Genomic DNA, 19,439 nt, shown 5'->3' on the forward strand with positions numbered 1-19,439 from the left:
TAGCCACTAGCCAGATGTGATTACTGAGCATTTCAGCTGTGGCTAATCCCAATTGAGATATATTATAGGTGTAAAACACAAGCTGGATTTCAAAGACTTTGTATGGAAAAGAGAATATAAAATATTTTTAAAATATTGATTACATGTTGAAATTGTATTTTAGGTATATTAGGTTAAGTAAAATACATTAAAATTAATTTCACCTGTTTCTTTTTACCATTGTAATGTGGCTACTGGCAAATTTTAAATGACTTATGGGGCTTACACTGTACTTCTGTGGGACAGCACCGCTCTTGAAACATAACAGTCCTAGCCTGCAGGCACTATGGATAACAGTTGCTTGAATGGAAAACTGGGAAGAAAGACCACCTAAGATAAGAGCACAGCATGAGGGCGCCTGGGTGGCTCAGTGGGTTAAGCCTCTGCCTTCGGCTCAGGTCATGATCCCGGGGTCCTGGGATCAAGCCCCACATCGGGCTCTCTGCTCAGCAGGGGGGCCTGCTTCCCTCTCTCTCTCTGTCTGCCTCTCTGCCTACTTGTGATCCCTCTCTCTCTCTGTCAAATAAATAAATAAAATCTAAAAAAAAAAAAAAAAAAACCAGCATGAGCCTGGGGTTTCCCAAGACTCAGCAGAGGGTATCCCAAGGTGTATGTACTTCTGGTCAATCAAAAAGATTAGCAAATAAAACAAGAGTGGGAAGTGGCAGAAAAAAGAAAACTAAACTAAGTCCTACTGATAAAAGCTTGTATCATAGAAATGTGTGAATTGGAATGCTTAGTTCTTGTTGCAGTTTGTATGTGAGTTGCTAGGTGAGTAGCCAAAACAGTATAGTGCTTCCAGCAGCAAATCAGGAGTGATATGGAAGGGTAGATGAGTGGGAAAATACCATTATAAATAGGTAACATAGACAGAATGTTTATTGGTGGTGTTTTGCATAATTTTTAAAATTTGATGTTTTTCAAATTATAAAAATAGATGCCTGTTATAGCAAGTGAAATAATGCAATGCAAAGATGTATTAAAGGCAAAGCTTCCCCCCCCCATTCTACCTGCCTGAGGTAATCAATAGTGTGTACACCTTTGTAAAAAACATATGCATACACATACAGATTCTGTATGTCTGTTTACACACACATTTTCCTCCACCAAATTAATTAATATGTAGAATGGTGTCTCTGGGATTGAGGGGCTAGTGTCTTTTTTTTTTTTTTAAGATTTTATTTATTTATTTGACAGATAGAGATCACAAGTAGGGAGAGAGGCAGGCAGAGAGAGAGAGAGAGAGGAGGAAGCAGGCCCCATGCCAAGCAGAGAGCCCAATGCGGGGCTCGATCCCAGGACCCTGGGATCATGACCTGAACGAAAGGCAGAGGCTTTAACCCACTGAGCCACCCAGGCGCCCCAAGTGTCTTTTTTTTTTTTTTAACTCCACTTGCACTTACTCCTTCCTTCCATTTTTTTCACGTTCTCTCACCACACATATGGAGAAGGCACTGAGTTCTTCACAAAAATGGCATCACTTCTTACACTTCTGCATTTTTTCCTTCTCCATTCAGTATCTTATATGGAGCTGCCTTTTTTTTTTTTTTTTAAGATTTATTTATTTATTTATTTGACAGAGAGAGATCACAAGCAGGCAGAGAGGCAGGCAGAGAGAGTGAGAGGGAAGCAGGCTCCCTGCCGAGCAGAGAGCCCGATGTGGGACTCGATCCCAGGACCCTGAGATCATGACCTGAGCCGAAGGCAGCGGCTTAAACCACTGAGCCACCCAGGCGCCCCCTTCTTTTTTTTTTTTTTTTTAAGTGAACTCTGCTCCCAATGTGAGGCTTGAACTCATAGCCCCAATATCAAGAGTGGCACGCTCTACCAACTGAGCCAGCCAGGTGCCCCCTGTATAAACAGCCTTCTATGTCAATTGATATAGATGTAATTAACTTATTTATCATTTCGTATTCCTTGCCTTTTTTTTTTTTAAAGATTTTATTTATTTATTTGACAGAGTAGGCAGAGAGGCAGGCAGAGAGAGAGGGGGAAGCAGGCTCCCTGCTGAGCAGAGAGCCCCATGCGGGGCTCGATCCCAGGACCCTGGGATCATGACCTGAGCCGAAAGCAGAGGCCTTAACCCACTGAGCCACCCAGGCGCCCCTTCCTTGCCTTTTTTAAAAAAAAAAAAGTTTTTTTTTTCTCTGCTCTAATTTTTTTTTATTTTTTATTTTTTTTAAAGATTTTATTTATTTATTTGACAGAGAGAGAGATCACAAGTAGGCAGAGAGGCAGGCAGAGAGAGAGGAGGAAGCAGGCTCCCCGCGGAGTAGAGAGCCCGATGCAGGGCTCGATCCCAGGACTCTGAGATCATGACCTGAGCCGAAGGCAGCGGCCTAATCCACTGAGCCACCCAGGTGCCCCTCTCTGCTCTAATTTATAAGAGTTTCGTGTGATAGACGTTAACTCATTACAAGCTTTTTTTAAACTCTGTTTTTGTTCATTGATTTTTATTAGTGGTATCTTTGGCCCTACATATAAGACTTTTATTTTTAAGGTTTTATTTATTTATTTAAAAGATTTTATTGGGGCGCCTGGGTGGCTCAGTGGGTTAAACCCTCTGCCTTCGGCCCAGGTCATGATCCCAGGGTTCTGGGATCGAGCCCCACATCGGGCACTCTGCTCAGTAGGGAGCCTTCTTCCCACCGCCTCCCCTCCCCGCCACCTCTGCCTGCCTCTCTGCCTACTTGTGATCTCTGTCAAATAAATAAATAAAATCTTTTAAAAAAAAGATTTTATTTTATTTATGACAGAGAGAGATAGCAAGAGAGTGAGAGAGAGTGAGCACAAGCACAGGGGAGCTGGAGAGGGAGAAGCAGGCTCCCGGCTGAGCAGGGAGCCTGATGCGGGGCCGATCCCAGGACCCTGGGATCATGACCTGAGCCTAAGGCAGACGCTTAATGACTGAGCCACCCAGGCATCACCATAGAAGACTTCCATGCAGTTGTTTATCTTTCCTTTAAAAGTATCTTGATGGAGTCATTCATTCTTCATTTTTATGTAAATGTTTTTCTTTTATAGTGCTTTCATTTTCTGTCTTGGTTTAGGTATCTCCTCCATTCCTTGATTATAGATCCAATCTCCCAAATGTTCTAAAATTTTTAATGTTTTGACGATCACTTTAAATCCTTAATGTATCTGGTATTAAGTTTTGTATATGATATGAAGTAGGAGTCCAAATATTTAAAAACACTTGTACTTTTATTTTTTAAGTAATCCCTATGCTTAACTTGGGGCTCAAATTTACAATCCCAAGATCAAGAGTCACCTGGTCTACCAAACAGCCAGGTACCCCAACACTTGTAGCTTTTAATTTTAGGATTAGACATTACTTATTTTGTAAAAATCCAAACACATAACCCAAATCAGCAACTCTGAGAAGTATGTACCAGGCAGTTCTAAGTGAACTCAAGGATGAAACTGTGGAATTAGTAGCCCTGCTACAATGACTGATGTGTGTATGATGTGTGTGATGGGAGTACTGAACAAAGGAGGCAGTGTGACAGCTGCTAATCAGTGGGGCTCCATAAACCAGCAAAACTCATGGAAATAATGGTATGTTCTCAGAATATAAGCAAAACCAAACTATAGGGAGTAAGGTAGCATGGTTTTTGTAAATAATCATTCCTGACTAATCTATTAGAACTCATCATAGCGGTTGTATCAGTTTGCTAGGGGTTGCTATAACAAAATACCACAGACTGGGTGGCGCAAACAACAGAAATTTATTTTCTCACAATTCCGGGGGCTATAAGTGTGAGATCAAGGTGTCAACAGAGCTGGTTTCTTCTGAGGCTTTCCCATTGGCTTGTTGCAGATAGCTGTTGTCTCCCTGTATCTTCACTCAGTCTTCCTTCTGTGTGTGTGTGTGTGTGTCCTAATTTCTTCTTTATAAGGACACCAGTCATTGGATTAGGGCCAACCCATGACCTCATTTTAACTTAATTACATCTCTAAAGACTATCTACAAATACAGTTACATTCTGAAGCACGGGAGGGGGGGGGCAGCGGTTAGGACTTCAACATACGAATGCAGGAAGGCAGACTGCAGTGGCGACACAGTTCAGCTCATAAGGGGGATTAATAATGTAGTGAATATGATTTTATTTTGAAAAAGCTTTGACAAGATTTGTACACTGAAGACTCTAAAGAAGTAACTAAGGAATTATGATTACCAATTCGTTAAATTAATGAAGAAATGAACAGATCGATATATGGTAAAGAAATTCAGAGGTAAGAAACAATGAATAGAATTACAAAGACAGTTTTCTAGAATATAAGGATTGGTGTTAAGACGAATCTTACATTTTTAGAAAAGATAGAAGGGAGTACAGCATAAAATATCCATTCTGATAGCTGTATCTGACTTCTTCTAGGTAATGAAAAAAACGGAGTTAAGAGGTGATATCAGGTGGTATATGAAAGTATTTTTAAGTGGATTTCATGTGGATAAGTACGACATATTATATTTATAGGGGGCGAAGGACGGCAGGAAAGAATGCCTTCCAGGGATAAGCATATCAAAACTGGGGGGTGAAGACCGTGCTTTTTCAAATTATACTTTCTGAAATTTTGATTTTCTGTCACCCCCTCCACTCTACATTGATAATCACTGCTACAATGCTCCACTGATTGAGTACATTAAAAATGTCCACATTTGATAAATGATTCAAATTATACTTATATGATTATGGTCCCAAAGCTACCTAATATTACCTAAGAAAGGGACCCTAGAGACATGTCAACCATGTCCAAAAGACCTTCACCCAATATGCTGGTTGTGACCAGAGAGGCTATATAATGGTAGGTGACCTGAACATTAACACTGGACAAGACACAAAGCATCATAAAATCATCTACAACTGCCCTTTGAAAAAGCATCACAGAACTCTGAAGCCCAATCCCCCTCAATCAAGAACCAGTGATCATAACTCCTCATTTTATATATAGAAAACTAAGATCCAGAGAAGTTCAAATAACTGTGTAAATACTCTGAGATAGTTATTGGTGGATCTAAGCACAAGTCTAATACTCTTAACGAGTTTAGAAACCATTAATTCCTATTTCTAGTGTTCAGGGTTTTTATCTAATACGCAGTTCTGGTCACTACAACTTTTACCAAAAAAATGTAGGAAAGCTAAAATAGTATCTAAAGAGAAACAAATGAAATAATTAAAAGGATTAATGTTAACATTTTATTATTCATTGAGAAACAGAAAAAAGAAAAGAAAGGTAGCAAAGATGGAACCAAGAATGTGGCTAGCATACAAAATATACAACATGAAGTTCTAAACACTTGCTCAAAGTAGGCTACAAATTAGGCTTTAAGTGGCCTAGCACTGATATGAAGAGAAAAATACAGTCTATTGACTATTTAGTGTCTTTAAGGTAAAACCAAATAGCAATTTAGGAAAAGCACAGTTGGGTCCAGAGGAAACTTTTCCCATGCATCCTTATATTATATTATAATTCATAATGTTCATTATAATTCATAGTATATGAATTTTTATAGTATATCCACAGCAGTTAAATTTCATAGGGATTTTCCTAGATTGCCAAAGTACAATCCAGAGAAAGCAATTTTGCAGAGGCCAGTAAAATGCCAGCTTTGTACAGGGAAAATCTAGCTTAATCCAGGGAACAGAATTAGTAAACACATGTATACAGGGTGTTCCAGACTCTTTTCCGTCTGTAAAGAGAGATCAGAAATAACTGAAGAATAATGAAAAAGAAGACTTTGAAGGGCTCTTGGCTGCCTCAGTCAGAAGACGGTGCTACTCATGATCTCAGGGCTGGGAGTTTGAACCCCCCATTGGGTGTAGAGATTACTTATATACATAAATAAAAATATTTTTTTAATGGTTTTGAGAAGTTTAAGAAAAATGAAAAGAAATCAGTAAACACCAGAAATACATACAAATTTAAGGTCCAGATGATTTACCTTTTCCTCTAGGAAAAGGTTCTTGAAATACATCTAACCTTAAATCTGAAGGTTGACGTCATGCCTGTTAATCCCTTGGTTTGTCCATCAAAAAGTGAATCCTAGGTTATCTAGGAAAATGATTAGTTTAAGAATCTTATCTTTTGAAGAGGTTTTGTCTTAGAAAAAAAATTCAATAGCTATCACAATCAGCCCTAGAAAAGACATTTAACCCACATTTGTTTCAGTTCCTATTCCTCTGTTTTAACTGCATATTTAGGATTAAAATGCCAGCTTATGGGGTGCCTGGGTGGCTCAGTGGGTTAAAGCCTCTGCCTTTGGCTCAGGTTGTGATCCCAGGGTTCTGGGATCGAGCCCCACAGAGCCCCACATCGGGCTCTCTACTCAGCGGGGAGCCTGCCTATCCCCCCTCCCCACGCCTGCCTCTCTGCCTACTTGTGATCTCTGTCAAATAAATAAATCTTTTTTAAAAAATGCCAGCTTATGAGACCTTTGAAAAACATTCATACTGCTTCCAACAAGCCTATAAATAGCACCTTGAGGTCCCATGAAGTGTTAATATTGCTCAAGAAAGGAAATATGGCAGGGGTGCCTGAGTGGCTTGGTCGGTTAAGCATCCAACTCCTTAGCTCAGATCATGAACTCAAGGTCAAGAGACTGAGCCCCATGTCAGGTTCCATGCTGGGCATGAAGCCTGCTTAAGATTCTGTCTCCTTGGGGTGCCTGGGTGGTTCAGTGGATTAAGCCTCTGCCTTCGGCTCCCCTCATGACCTCAGGGTCCTGGGATCGAGCCCTGCATCAGGCTCTGCTCAGCAGGGAGCCTGCTTCCCCCCATCTCTCTGCCTACTTGTGATCTCTCTCTCTCTGTATAAATAAATAAATAAATAAAATGTTAAAAAAATTCTGTCTCCTGTACCCCTCCCTTCTCTAATAAATAATGAAAGGAAACATGGCAGAGGGAAGGAACAGGAAAAGTAGAATAAGCCTCTGGCTGAAAGCTTCAGGGTATGAGCCTTGAAGAAATGAAGCAAAGGAAAAGGTCGACACTCTGATGTGAGATGTTGAATTGAGAGGTGGGAGGGGTCGGGAATTGTGGCTGCCAATAGCAACATGCCCAAGATTTGAACTCTGGTCCAACAAGTATAACAGAATGGTTAAGAGGCTACAGATTAAAAACAAACCAGATCATCTAAGTTGACATTCTGAGTTGGCAGTGGAAGAAATCCTCAGGTTCCCAGATGAGCTCAAATCTACAATAGAGGGGCTCAAGCAAGGCTGGGATGGACCACGTAGGGCTCCAGGTTACAGTCAAAATCCTTGAAAATCATGGACTCCGATGGACTGGGCTGAGTAGCTTGCGCCTTCATCATAAAGTTCACTGGCTGCTTCTGTAGGAGCTCTGGGTCAAAGGCCACACCCCGAAAGAAAGGGTGGACCTGGAAGTGATGCAAGTAACGCAGACGCTGGAGGGGATTCTGGCATAAGAGCTGAAGACAAATAGAGCATGAAGGGTGAAGAACTGGGATGGGAAGGGGGCTAAACAGAAAAGCTGGAAAAGGAGAAGTTCATCAGGCTGTGGAGAGCAGGAAGAAGAATCCAAAAGAGGATTTGAAAGAGACAGAAACAGGCTGATTTCGGGGCAAAGGTAGAAGAAGAAAGGCGCTGTATTGGTAAGAGAGTAGCGCTGGCCCTCTCTCTCAGAAGTGACCTGTTACGGAAGGGGAGGATAGATGAAGGATGAAAAACTCAGAACCGGAATTGGTGAGGTGGTACTTGATCAAGTTGGAGCACACGCCCACCCTGGCCAGATTATTAGAGGAATGGGGAAGTATCACTTCAGTGATAGGGATAGAAGGAAAATAGTGTTCACCCTTACCTCATGGAGCAGGAGTGAGAGCCCCTGGTTAAGAGAAGCTGGGATCTCAGAACCATAGTGGGTCACACTTGCCAGCATGGCCACATGATCTCTCTCTGCAGCCACTGGGAACTGAGTTGGGGGGGGGAGAGGGGGGCACAGTATCATTGGTTGGTAGGAGTGAGGCAAGATTTCCTAAGGTCTTTTTCCCATTACAGGGCAAAGCTCCTCTCTTTGCTCAAAATCCCTACCATTCTCTCACCTTCCCAGTTGCCAGAGAGAAAAGCAAGACACCCAGGGACCACCAATCAGCAGCATGGTTGTAAGGCCCTCCACTCAGGACCTCTGGGGCTAGATTTGAAAGACAGTTGTCACTGACATCAATCAACTAGACTCCTGCCAATGCTTACCCACCAGCTCTAGTCCCTCTCTCACCCATGTACTGAAGAGTGCCACAGATAGTATAGGCTCGGGTTCCCTGGGGCAGGCGGCGGGACAGACCAAAGTCTGTCAGTTTCAGATGGCCTATGAAAGATATGGCAACAGCACCACTCTAGTCCTCCCCTAATCAGCCATGACTTATTCCCAAACTGAGGGTCCTCTCATTCTGGGGCTAGGAAAAGAAAAGGACTTACCTCGTTCATCCAAAAGGATATTCTCCATCTGAAAAATCACAGGTGAGAAGTTATTAGTCAGCCTCTTCTTTTTTTTTTTTTTTTTTTTTTCCCATCCTCTTCCTTTCAACCCTCTTCCATCATGGATACCTCCCAGCTGAGAAACATGCCCTATTCAGTATTTAGGCCTATACATTGATGGCCCTTGCCTAAATCCTTAGCACTCCTGAAGGCCCCAAGGTCAGCTCTTCTCAGCTCCCTCCCCCGCTGCCTTCTCTTAGATCTGTTGGAACTTCTGAGGCCCCACTTCAGACAAAGAAAAAAGCACTTAACTCTACCTTCACATCTCGATGGATGATGCCCAAATCATGGAGATAGCCTGCAGATGACAGCAAGTTTAAGGTGTGCTAAAGCTCTCCTGTAGTTCCCATCCCATTCCTATCCCTGTTCTTTGACCTCCAGAGTTAATATCAGATCTCTTCTCTGCCCCTCCCTCTCAATTCTTCCCTCATTTCCATTACCATTCTTGTTTCACTTACACAGCACCAGAACCAGTTCAGCAGCAAAGAGGCGGATGGAAGCCTCAGCAAAGCAGCCAACAGAGGACCACAGGGAGTACAGATCTGTACTGCAGTAGCTGCACACTGCAAAGTACCAGAAGTCTAGGCAATGTTTGGGGTTACTGTGCCTGGGCTCAAGGCATTTTAGGCCTCTTGCCCAAACAGATGCCACCCCTTGTTCCCTCTCTCGGGAGAGAAAAGTGCTCGGAGAAGGGAAACAGAGCAAAGGGAGTACAGGCCAAAGGAATGGGTACTCTCAGGTGGGGAGTACAATAAAAGGGTTCTTGGGAATGAGAGGCCCGTCACTCACTAATAAAGAGGTGCCGTTTTCCCTGCCAGCTGTCCCCCAAACAGTGTACAAAAGGATGGTTGATCTGTCGCTAGGAATGAAGAAAACAGGAAGTTAGGGAGGTAAAATGTCACTGAGAATCAAGGCAGCCAAGAAGTCAGGATTTACCTAGTTCTGCAGAAAAGGAACTGCTGCCCCACCTCTCAGTTCAGGTGAACTAAGTAAGGATTTCCTGCCTGGTAATTCCAAAACCAGCATGAGTGCTCGCTTCGGCAGCACATATACCAAAACCAGCATGATACTGAGAACACACTAGGACATGCTGGAGAGATTTCCATGGGAGAGTGTAAAATTAATTGCTGATAACTACTTTTCCCAGGATCTACTTTGGTTGAAGCAGAGGGAGTGGGCAGAACCAGGAAGAACAGGACAGTTGGGACAGGAAAGGTACTTTGTCCACCTGTGGTTTACTTCTTCCTAGGATCCATTCCTGGGCTCCGTGCATACCTGGATGCTAACCTCCTCTTTGCACTGCCTCAGGATGTCCCTCTGTAGGACCTTTACCTTGGGCACCACCTATAAAAGGAGAGGAGTGATGACTCCAACAGGTTGTTCATGCCTACCAAACCTTTCTGAAACCAAGACTGGAGGCAGGGACTAAAGAATGATGTGGAAGAGTACCTAGGTCCCTACCTTCACAGCAAATACTGCTTTCTGGCCACAGTCCAGCACCTTGAGGACTGTTCCGAAGGAGCCTTTAGCCACAAGGCCTAAAATCTGTACAGAGAAATGGAGAATAGCACAACTGAAACTCTGGCCATTCTTAGATGTCTCCCCAAGACTGAGACCCCTTCCAGGGGCTGACCTACCTTTAGTTGGTGATGCCCCCTGAGGGGCCTAATGGGAAATTCCGGCAGAAAAAGGTTGACGAACTGAGGCACTGGCCACTCAGACAGAGGCTTCTCTGTTAGCAATGGGGCCGGTTCCAAGGACTCCTGGTGTAGGTACTGATGCCCCCGTAGTCCCCACAGCTCTTCCACACCTGACCTGGTAGTCCCCACACCTGACCAGAGGCTCTTCCAGCCTCGGACCCAGGGACCCTGGATGCTGTCACCCTGCTGAGAACCAAGGGAGCCACTCTAAACCTCTGCCCTTGAGGCATTACAAGTTCTTCCCATCTTAGAAGACATACCCTCAAATCACAACCTTAGGGATCCATTTTTGAGCACCAGGCAAAATTGTCATTGCCATTACCGTTGCTTTGGGCCAAGGCCTAAATTTCCTGGACATGATTTAAATCCTCTAGGAAACCAGTATTTGGATATTTTTCCCCTTGAGGCATCAGAGATTCAGCCTGTGGCTCTTGGTATGGAGTTGGGGTATTTTCACAGCATAGCCTGCTAGTCCCCTCCACAGTAGGCATCACTAACATTCTCCTCGGTTCCCTCCTAAGTCAGTTCCCAGGCCTTAAGCCCATGCCCCCTTTACCTCCCCCTAAACAGGCTACCAGAGCCCCACAGCCTACCTTATGAGAAGTAGCCACCGGGGCATGTTGCCCCTGCCGACCGCTCACTGTTCCCATTCAAAGCCTCTGCCTCCTCTCCTCCTGCTAAATCTGCTGTCCTAGTTACATAAGCAACCCCTGCCCCTGATGCTACATTACACATGAGCCCCGCCTCTTTTCTGCTATTCATGACTGGAGATGCAAGTTGATGCAGCCAAACCCCACTCTTATCCCCAAATCCTATCCCCCCCACCCCCAGTTATGAATAGGCTGAGCCAGCACTAAAATGTGTAGAGCTCTATTAGGAGGCCAGTGTCAAAGCAGAGCTGGGAAGTATCTGTGATACAATCTCACAGAAGAGAGAAGAAGTCATCCCCGTTAAAGTGGTAGCTAGATATGTCTTAGGTTGATGGGGAGGGAGAGACACAGGTTGAAACCCATGCATTTAACACACCAAAAAGAAAAAAAAAATCAAATTTAAAATATATATTTTTTCTCTTTAAGTCGTTTTCTTACCATTCTCCAGGGGATACCCCAAGGGGACCCATGGTCAGCCCTGCCATCTATTGCCATCTTCCCAAGTGAACTTGGCACAGATTGAGAAGGGGCTGACTTCCCCCCAGAACCCTAATACCTCTCATACAAGGCAGTGGAATGAGGAACAGGAGATCGACTCCTCCCCTCAACTTTCTAACACAGAGGGAGAGCAATTACACTTAGAAATATATATGTATATTTTTATATATAGGTCTATAAAAATTTATCACACTTGATCAAAACTGTCACTCCCACCCTTTCAGTGGGCCCCAATGGAACCAGATCCTAGTCCTGGGCCCATTCCCTGGGTCTTGCTCTCTTGATGCCTCTCTGGCCCTTGGCCTGATGATCAGTGTGAGGTAGAACTCAGCGTTATTATCCACTGTATTCTGCAGGGAACAGGCCAGCTGCTAAAAGAGCAGTGCCTCTCTCCACAGTACCCTGTGGGCTCCTGACCCCCCACAAATCCTGATAGGTAAAGGGAAGCACCTCCCACCCCACAAGTCCCTGGGGCCCAAGCCAGAGTCAGATCCTGTACTGCAGCCACTCTTGGATGCTGGATCACTTGCGCCTCCCAAAGATGGACTTCTTGCCAGGGTTCTTGTTGCCCACACTTAAACCGATGAGGAGCCGGGCTTTCTCCTCCTCTTCCTGCTGTTGCATGTTGAGGTCTGATTTAGTTTCCAGCTTTCCCCGGACCTCAGACCCTGTTGCAGGCTTCAGCCTTAGCTTCTCTTTGATTACCTGATAGGTTAGAGAGGAGTAAAAGGGAAGGTAAATATTAGCAGTACAAGCAGAATAAATCAATGTGAACAAGTCAGTGAAGATTTATTAAGCTTACATGAAGGCACAGCGGGGCAATTCAAATTATAAAATGATCTCTGCTTTTAAGAAGCTTACAGTCTAATTAGAACCCACTCTGAACTTCAAGTTGTGTCAGCCCTCAGTTTCCTAAAAATCAACTGTTAAGATATACAAAATACTCAGTAACCACCTAATTTAATCATCTGACCAAAGTCTCCAAAATCATCGGAGGGGGTAGGGATAGAAGCTGCTCACTTCATTCAGCTGCCCATCCCCAGAGGCTGCTTGTCCTACAATGAAATGCACCTAAGCACAGAATCTGTTTGCCAGCCCCTGCTAACCAAACCGCCACAAACTCTGACGGCATACCTGGGCAACCAGGGCTTTGCGGCTGTCCCGCTTGACGGCCATGGCAAAGTCGAGCCATGTCCAGGTGTTGTTGTGGTACTCCAGACAGGGCAGCACCAGGTTAAGGTCACCCCAATCCACACTGTTCTTCTCACCCTGCAAGAGAAGGTGAGGGAGGGGACAGAGAAAAGAAGAATCAAAAGATGTATCAGCTGCCATTTTTAGTTCAAGCCATACCTGAGTCCAAGCCCAGTGCTTTCCTACCGCAGCGGTTTAGCTACTGATTTCCCTTTACCTCACCCTGTAATGGTACTGACTCCCGAAGGCAGTGGAGGGAACAGCAGATTACCACCCACAGACCAGCTTCAGAAACTAGCTGGTGGTGCCTAACTTTAATCTCTGATCTTATCTGGCTGCATTCCCACCCTGTTCTAGAAAGTACTGGGGAAGAGCAGACCTTGTAGCTGACGCACAGAGGAACCTGTGGAATCTTTATGTAGATGAACGAGTTGTTCATGGCTGCTCGCTCTTTCATCTTGTCAATATCATCCACAGGGTGCTAGGAAAGGCAGGAAAGGAGTGTGAGTCCCTGAAACCATCGGAAGAAACTTAGGACCCCAAACATCTCCATCTCCTTTCAGCCCTGGAAAAGAATGAAGAAATCCCTAGTGGGGCCAAACAGAGAACCCCAGGAGTTTCCCATCTCTCCATCATCAGGGGCATGTGTGGTACCTCAGGTACTTTCCGAAATGATCTCCTGACGCCAGAACTCCGATTTAAGCCTTGTGCCACACCTTTCCCAGCACCCAGTGGTGCTGCATCATCTGTTGCAATCAGCTGCCGAGGCTTTACCACTGGTATTCCTACGAGAAAGCAAACATACCAGCTGCTATCCTCTTTCTGAGGCTTTAGCTATCTCTGGGGCCACTACCCCAGTCTTCTGGAGCTCCACCATAAAAGTTCTCACCAGTAGTCACCAGTTTGGACTTATCTTCTTCATCTCCAACCTCATCGTCTTCCACACTTCGGCCAGGAAAGAAAAAGCCCATTATTCTATGGAAGAACTGGTGTGTCAGCTGGATGGTGAGAGGCACCACATTTACCTAAAGAGGAAAAAGGCTGAAGAAGCAATTAAGCTCAGACATCATCCCTCAGTTTTACCTACCCCTAATGTAACATAGTAACACAGAGATAGCTTTTGAGTGACCTTTGTTTCTGTATCCCCAAAGGACTGTATACTAACCTCAAAATGTTCCTTAACAGAAATACCCCCAACAGGGGGTCGGACTTTGCTGAAGAGGCGAAGGGCCAGCTGTCTCCCAGACTGGCAAGAGCTCTGAGGCCGTAGGACTACCTACAGGATAATGAGTGACAAATCAACCCACAAGCCTGTTCAAACTAAGAGAAAAAGCAATGGTCTTGCTAAGCTGGGCAAGCTTTCAACCTCTCAGATCACCACACTACCTCCCACCCTGGATTTATGTGAAAGGGCCCTTACAAATGCCCTGTCTTAGGGGGCACCTGGGTGACTCAGTTAAGTATCTGACTCTTGATTTCCACTCAGGTCATGATCTCAGGGTCATGAGATCTAGCCCTGTGTCAGGCTCCACACTGAGCACAAAGTGTGTTTGGGATTCTCTCTTTATCTCTCCCTCTGCCCTTCTTCTCTCTCTTTTTCAAATAAATAAAATCTTACAAATGCCGTTTGTTAGGAACCATGGGAATGGGGGAGGAATGGGGAAATAAGACTTGCCTTATAGACCGCATTGGGGAGGAGGTTGTTCATAATGAACCAGCCCAACTCCAGAAGATGTTCTGCTGTATCATCAGACTTATTCACCTATAAAATGATTTCCCACCACCCCCCGACCCAATATACTACAATTAGTCTTTCTCAGGAGCTTGCCAGAGAATGGCTACATATCCAATTTTTAGGTTCTCCAAATGTCTAATCCCAACCTTTGGCATCCCTTTCAATTTCATACAATCAATTCACCCTTTCATCCAATGTTTCTCATGGGTACTACTGGCAAGGGCACTGTTGGCAAGGACGCTAAGTGCCAATAGCACTTCCCAGTCACTGTGATATTTAAAAAATGGTCTTACATATTTCCAAACTCCCAGGGGGAAAAAGGTGTGGAATAATGAATCTCGTCCTCTCCTCCATGCCATTAGTTACCTACTGCTGGAGAGCTGAATGTCCATATAGATTTAACAATTCTATTCCAAGCTGGACTTGGAAGATGACTTCCCTCTGGGCCATCTTTCTAGGGATACTTTTATTCAGTGGAAGAAGCATTTGATCAAGCTCATCTATATCTGTGTAATTTCAAAGTACAAACAATTGTGTCTAAGGGGAACTATGCTCATGTATCTATCATCAGTAACATCATCAGTAATCATATAATAATTAGCCTCTTTGTGTCTCTTTCTGTAAGACTCCTGAGACAGGTCAACGCCTCTCAACACAGCTTGCCTTTGTATGACTGTATACCCGATACCTTGCTGTAGAGGAACCGCTGCAGCTCCAGTTCAGCAATTCCTAGCTGTCCGTCTTCCTCTGTCAAGCGCCATCGTGCCTGAGCAAAGTAGAACTCAGTGCGACGGACAACACTCACATCTTCTTGTTGCTTTCGCAACTCCATCTTATTGGCCTGTTGCAACTGGAAGTCCTTAAAACACCTGCAGATGGACAGGAGGGCCAGAGCCAATAAGGGTAACAGCATTTGGGTTAGGGTCGGGTGGAATGCTCTAGAATGATGCAGGAGGTAAACCATGAGATATACCTATTTTGGAACAGGTACTCCCTAAATTTTTTCCGCTGGATTCACTGCTCCTCACACCTGGAGCCTGGGAGCTAAAGCCCATCTTTTAGTTCCACAGCTGCTGCTGCTTTTTTTGTTTTTTTAAATAATCTTTACACCCAATCTGGGGCTTAAACTCATGATCCCGACATCAAGAGTCGCATGCTCTACTGACTGAGCCAGCCAGGCAACCCCCCGCAACTAATAAAATATTCTCTGCCCAGGAATGCCTGGGTGGCTCAGTCGGTTGAGCCACACTGCCTTCAGCTCAGGTCATGATCCCGGGGTCCTACGATCGAGTCCCACATTGGGCTCCTTGCTTGGCGGTGAGGCTGCTTCTCTCTCCGCCTCTGCTACTCTCCTTGCTTGTGTGCACACTCACTCTCTCTCTCTCTGACAAATAAATAAATAAATAAATAAATAAATAAATAAATAAAATCTTTTAAAAAAAGTCTATGCCCACTAATAAACCCCTATGATTGTACCTGCAGTTGTGCTCCTTACTGATCAACTTCAAGACATTTTATTGTCAATTCACCTGCACACAGCAAGGTCACAAAAGTGATCTTTCCAAACTATCTGGTTTTCTCCTTTCCTAAGAGGTACTCTAATGAAGAGCCAAAGGAGGGGGTCTCTTAGTCTCAGTCTTTTGGCCAAGTCCAGCCAGGCTCATTCAGGAAGTACCCAAATCTACATCAGCCTTCGACGATGTGCACGAGACCCAAAGGCTATCACTAACATGGCAAGGAAGGGGCGCCTGGGTGGCTCAGTGGATTGAGGCCTCTGCCTTCAGCTCAGGTCATGATCTCAGGGTCCTGGGATCAAGCCCCTAGTTGGGCTCTATGCTCGGCGGGGAGCCTGCTTCCCCCTCTCTCTCTGCCTGCCTCTCTGCCTGCTTGTGATTTCTGTCTCTCAAATAAATAAATAAAATCTTTAAAAAAAAAAAAAAAAGAAAAAAAAAACATAGGCAAGGAAGAGAGATCAACCCTAGCTGGGGCACCAGAAAGAGGCAGAGAAAGAATGCTGTGGCACCTGATGAGGATATTAAGTTCTTCGCTTTCCAGCTGTAGACTGGCCTTCTCCTGGTTTAGCTGCAACTGAAGCTTTTGGTTCAGGTCAAGCAGGTTCTCATTCTTGCTGTCATCCTGCAAAGACTAGGGATCCAGGGCAGGAGAAACTGAGAGGAGATCTCCCTTGTCCTAGGAAAACACCTTCTCCTCAGACTGCCCCGGTAACTACCTTCATGATAGAATATATCTGCTTTTCCAGCTGCCGTATCTGGGCCACATGCTGCCGCACAGCCTCCTGCAAATGTAGTATGCTACTACGCTGTTCCTCAGGATTGCTAGAGATCTCAAGCTGGAACCTGACCCGCTGCTTCTTCTCACTATGCTCCTGAAGTAGTGGAAAAGGAAATGAACAAGATTTTTTAACAGATATGTCTTGCAATAAAGTGAAACAGAAAAAGTGACAAGGAATATGGATCTCTTCTAGAAAGCTTACCTGTATCTGTCAGCATTAGTAGCAAGTATAAGGGGCAGGCCCATGCAGAAGTAGTAAAGATTTCACAGTAAGCCAGTCCCACAGGGTAGGGATGGAGGTGATAGTGGGGACTAGTTACTGATTTCAGAGGTATCACAGTGACTGAGTAGAGAACTGACCAAGAAAAATAATCAAGTAAACAAGCTCTACAGTCTCTGGAACACTCAAGACCCTTCCTGGGTAAGTGAAAATCAATAGCTGCTACTAATTAACAGAGGATGTACCAATCACAAGGCCCTTTTTCAGTCTGAGTCATGGCTTTTCTTACTGGACCCCAAATAAAGCACAAGGTCTATGGGTTCCTGAGAGGCTAACTGGCATTCTATAAAGGCCCATGCTCACCTTCCGCTTAGGTTCTACGTGGAGCAGCAGGTTGTTGACAATGTCCAGGATCATGGCATACTGAGCTGGGTTGGTGGAGATTTCCAGCTCATGATGAATAAGGGTAAAGGTATCCACAGCCCCTATGTAATTGTTAGCAGCTAAGTAAGAAACTCAAGGTTCTCTCTAAATACCTACCCCCATCTTTTAACCCATACTTGGAACCTCTCCTGTTAACCCCATAGAAACAGCTTAGTGAGATGCTCATGGGTAGAAATATGTTTGCTTATTTTAGAATGAAACAATTCCCATTCACCCCAGTTCCCTCCAAGAGCACACTTCAGCCTCTTACAGCAGACCTTACATAATGCAGAGCAAAGTAATGTCCAATGCACAGTGGGACTTCTAATAACACTACTGACTCAGAACCACGAAGGAAGCAACTACTTTCACAAGTACCCTAGTCCCCTTCTAAAAGTCTTTCAAGCCCTGAATACCTTCCTGTTTCTTTAGGAGATCTTCCTTTTCCTGGTTCTCATGGACCTCAGGTGGTTTAATCTGAGTTGCTAGCTCAGGATCAATGTCATGGCTGTAACTGATATAGTACATTCGGCAGCTACAGCGTGAAATGATCCGCTGGACTTGCTGGGCTTGCTGCGCCTCAGCTGGCTGGTTCCAATCTGGGAAGAGGTGGGAAAGAGATAAAAGACATTCTCAATAAAGGTACTGTAAGAGCTAGGAGTGATGTCTCCGGCTACGTGTGATGTCTAGGGAACTCTATAGACACTTGCTTTCAACCTAGTCTAACACAAAATGGTCCTACCCCAGCATATGTTAATCTTGAGAGTATGTAAGAAAATGCGCCTCTCTTCCTAACCACATGATGAGGAATAAGGGAGAGCTGACCTGTGGTGGTGGTAACCATGCCTCCCACTGCCTGCCCACTCTCCATCAGCTCCTGCACAGAATCCAGACTACGCTGCCGGTGCTCCTCGATATTCTTTACCTGAAGACAGAGATACAGGCACATTTAACTCCTGGCCAACTGGGTCATAGACCTCTAAGATGCAAGCAGTTATACTTACTATTCAGACTTCCACTGCCTAGAATAGCCTAAGGATCTCCCATGGTAGAAGACATACGTGACTCCCTCCTGGCCCAAACCACCCAAATTCCCCAACGCCAAATGATTTACACGCACATTTGCCAAACCTGCAGGCCTGAGGCCAGAAAAGCAAGCTAGGTTAAAATTAAATCCTGTCCTACCTCACACCCATTAGGATAGCTACTATCAAAAAAAAAAAAAAAAAGAAAAGAAAGAGAGAGAGAGAGAGAGAATATACCAAATGCTGGCAAGGGTGTGCTGAAATTGGATCCCTGTTGGGGATGTGTCAAATGGTATAATGGTACTGTGGCAAACATTACATCAAGCACAATTCCTCAAAAAGTTAAGAACAAAATTACTATATGATCCAGCAATTCTACTTCTGGATATATACACAAAAGAACTGAAAGCAGGGTCTTGAAAAGATTTGTATATGTTCGTATGGCATTATTCACAATAGCTAAAATATGGAAGAAACCCAAATATCCACTGGTAGATGAATGGATAAGCAATGTGTGGTGTGCATACACACACACACACACACACACACACACACACAAATGGAATTCAGTCTTAAAAAGGAAGATGCTGGAGCACCTGGGTGGCTCAGTCGGTTAAGCATCCGACTCTTGATTTTGGCTCAGGTCATAATCTCAGGGTTGTGAGATCAAGCCCCACACTGGGCTCTGCATTGTGCACGAAGCCTGCTTAAGATTCTCTGCCCTTCCCCCTACCTGCCTCTCTCTCTCTCTTTCCCACTTCTTTTCTCCCTCTCTTTAAAAAAAAAAAAGACGCTACAACACAGATAAACCTTGAAGAGATTCTAGAAAGTGAAATTAAGTCAGTTACAAAAAGACAAGTGCTATATGATTTCATTTATATGAGATACTTAAGAATAGTCAAAACTAGATGCACTTAGTCTGCCTTCAGCTAGGGTCATGATCCCAGCGACCTGGGATGGAGGACGCCTGAGCAGGGAGCCTGCTTCTCCCTCTTCCACTCCCCCTGCTGGTGTTCCCTCTCTCACTGTCTATATCAAATAAACAAATAAAATCTTAAAAAAAAAAAAAACAAAAACGAATAGTCAAAATTATAGAGACAGAAAGTACAATGGCAGTTATTAAGGACTGGAAAGGAGAAGTGGGGAGTTATTGTTTAATGGGTACAATTTCA

The 19,439-nt window shown here is 44.4% G+C and overlaps 2 protein-coding genes across 5 annotated transcripts in view; both read right to left on the reverse strand.

The window, feature by feature from the left end:
• Positions 1–6,863: 6,863 nt before the first annotated feature.
• Positions 6,864–11,019, reverse strand: RSKR (ribosomal protein S6 kinase related). Its single transcript, XM_045984809.1, has 12 exons — positions 10,827–11,019; positions 10,171–10,416; positions 9,995–10,078; positions 9,809–9,877; positions 9,323–9,392; positions 8,992–9,096; positions 8,791–8,831; positions 8,474–8,501; positions 8,274–8,363; positions 8,101–8,189; positions 7,860–7,970; positions 6,864–7,470 (listed from the first exon to the last, which is right to left on the reverse strand). The coding sequence occupies exons 1-12, from the start codon at positions 10,881–10,883 to the stop codon at positions 7,249–7,251; spliced, it is 1,212 nt and encodes a 403-aa protein (XP_045840765.1). The 5' UTR covers positions 10,884–11,019; the 3' UTR covers positions 6,864–7,248.
• Positions 11,020–11,164: 145 nt separating this feature from the next.
• The window catches only part of KIAA0100 (KIAA0100 ortholog), a 31,466-nt gene continuing 23,191 nt past the window's right edge, over positions 11,165–19,439 (reverse strand). For 2 of the 4 annotated variants that reach the window (XM_045984807.1, XM_045984806.1), the window contains exons 27-39: positions 18,068–18,167; positions 17,659–17,841; positions 17,183–17,304; positions 16,538–16,693; positions 16,331–16,452; positions 14,996–15,176; positions 14,248–14,334; positions 13,738–13,848; positions 13,462–13,597; positions 13,227–13,357; positions 12,952–13,053; positions 12,516–12,650; positions 11,165–12,086 (exon numbers count right to left, since the gene is read on the reverse strand). In XM_045984807.1, coding sequence (XP_045840763.1) covers positions 11,904–12,086; positions 12,516–12,650; positions 12,952–13,053; positions 13,227–13,357; positions 13,462–13,597; positions 13,738–13,848; positions 14,248–14,334; positions 14,996–15,176; positions 16,331–16,452; positions 16,538–16,693; positions 17,183–17,304; positions 17,659–17,841; positions 18,068–18,167 — 1,749 coding nt within the window. In that variant the 3' untranslated portion in view covers positions 11,165–11,903. Of the gene's footprint in view, positions 12,087–12,515; positions 12,651–12,951; positions 13,138–13,226; positions 13,358–13,461; positions 13,614–13,737; positions 13,849–14,247; positions 14,335–14,995; positions 15,177–16,330; positions 16,453–16,537; positions 16,694–17,182; positions 17,305–17,658; positions 17,842–18,067; positions 18,168–19,439 lie in introns of those variants that run through there. The other 2 variants (XM_045984808.1, XR_006815916.1) reach the window with 2 other exon arrangements.

Source organism: Meles meles, chromosome 18, assembly GCF_922984935.1.
Source record: "Meles meles chromosome 18, mMelMel3.1 paternal haplotype, whole genome shotgun sequence".
Taxonomy (NCBI): Eukaryota; Metazoa; Chordata; class Mammalia; order Carnivora; family Mustelidae; genus Meles; species Meles meles.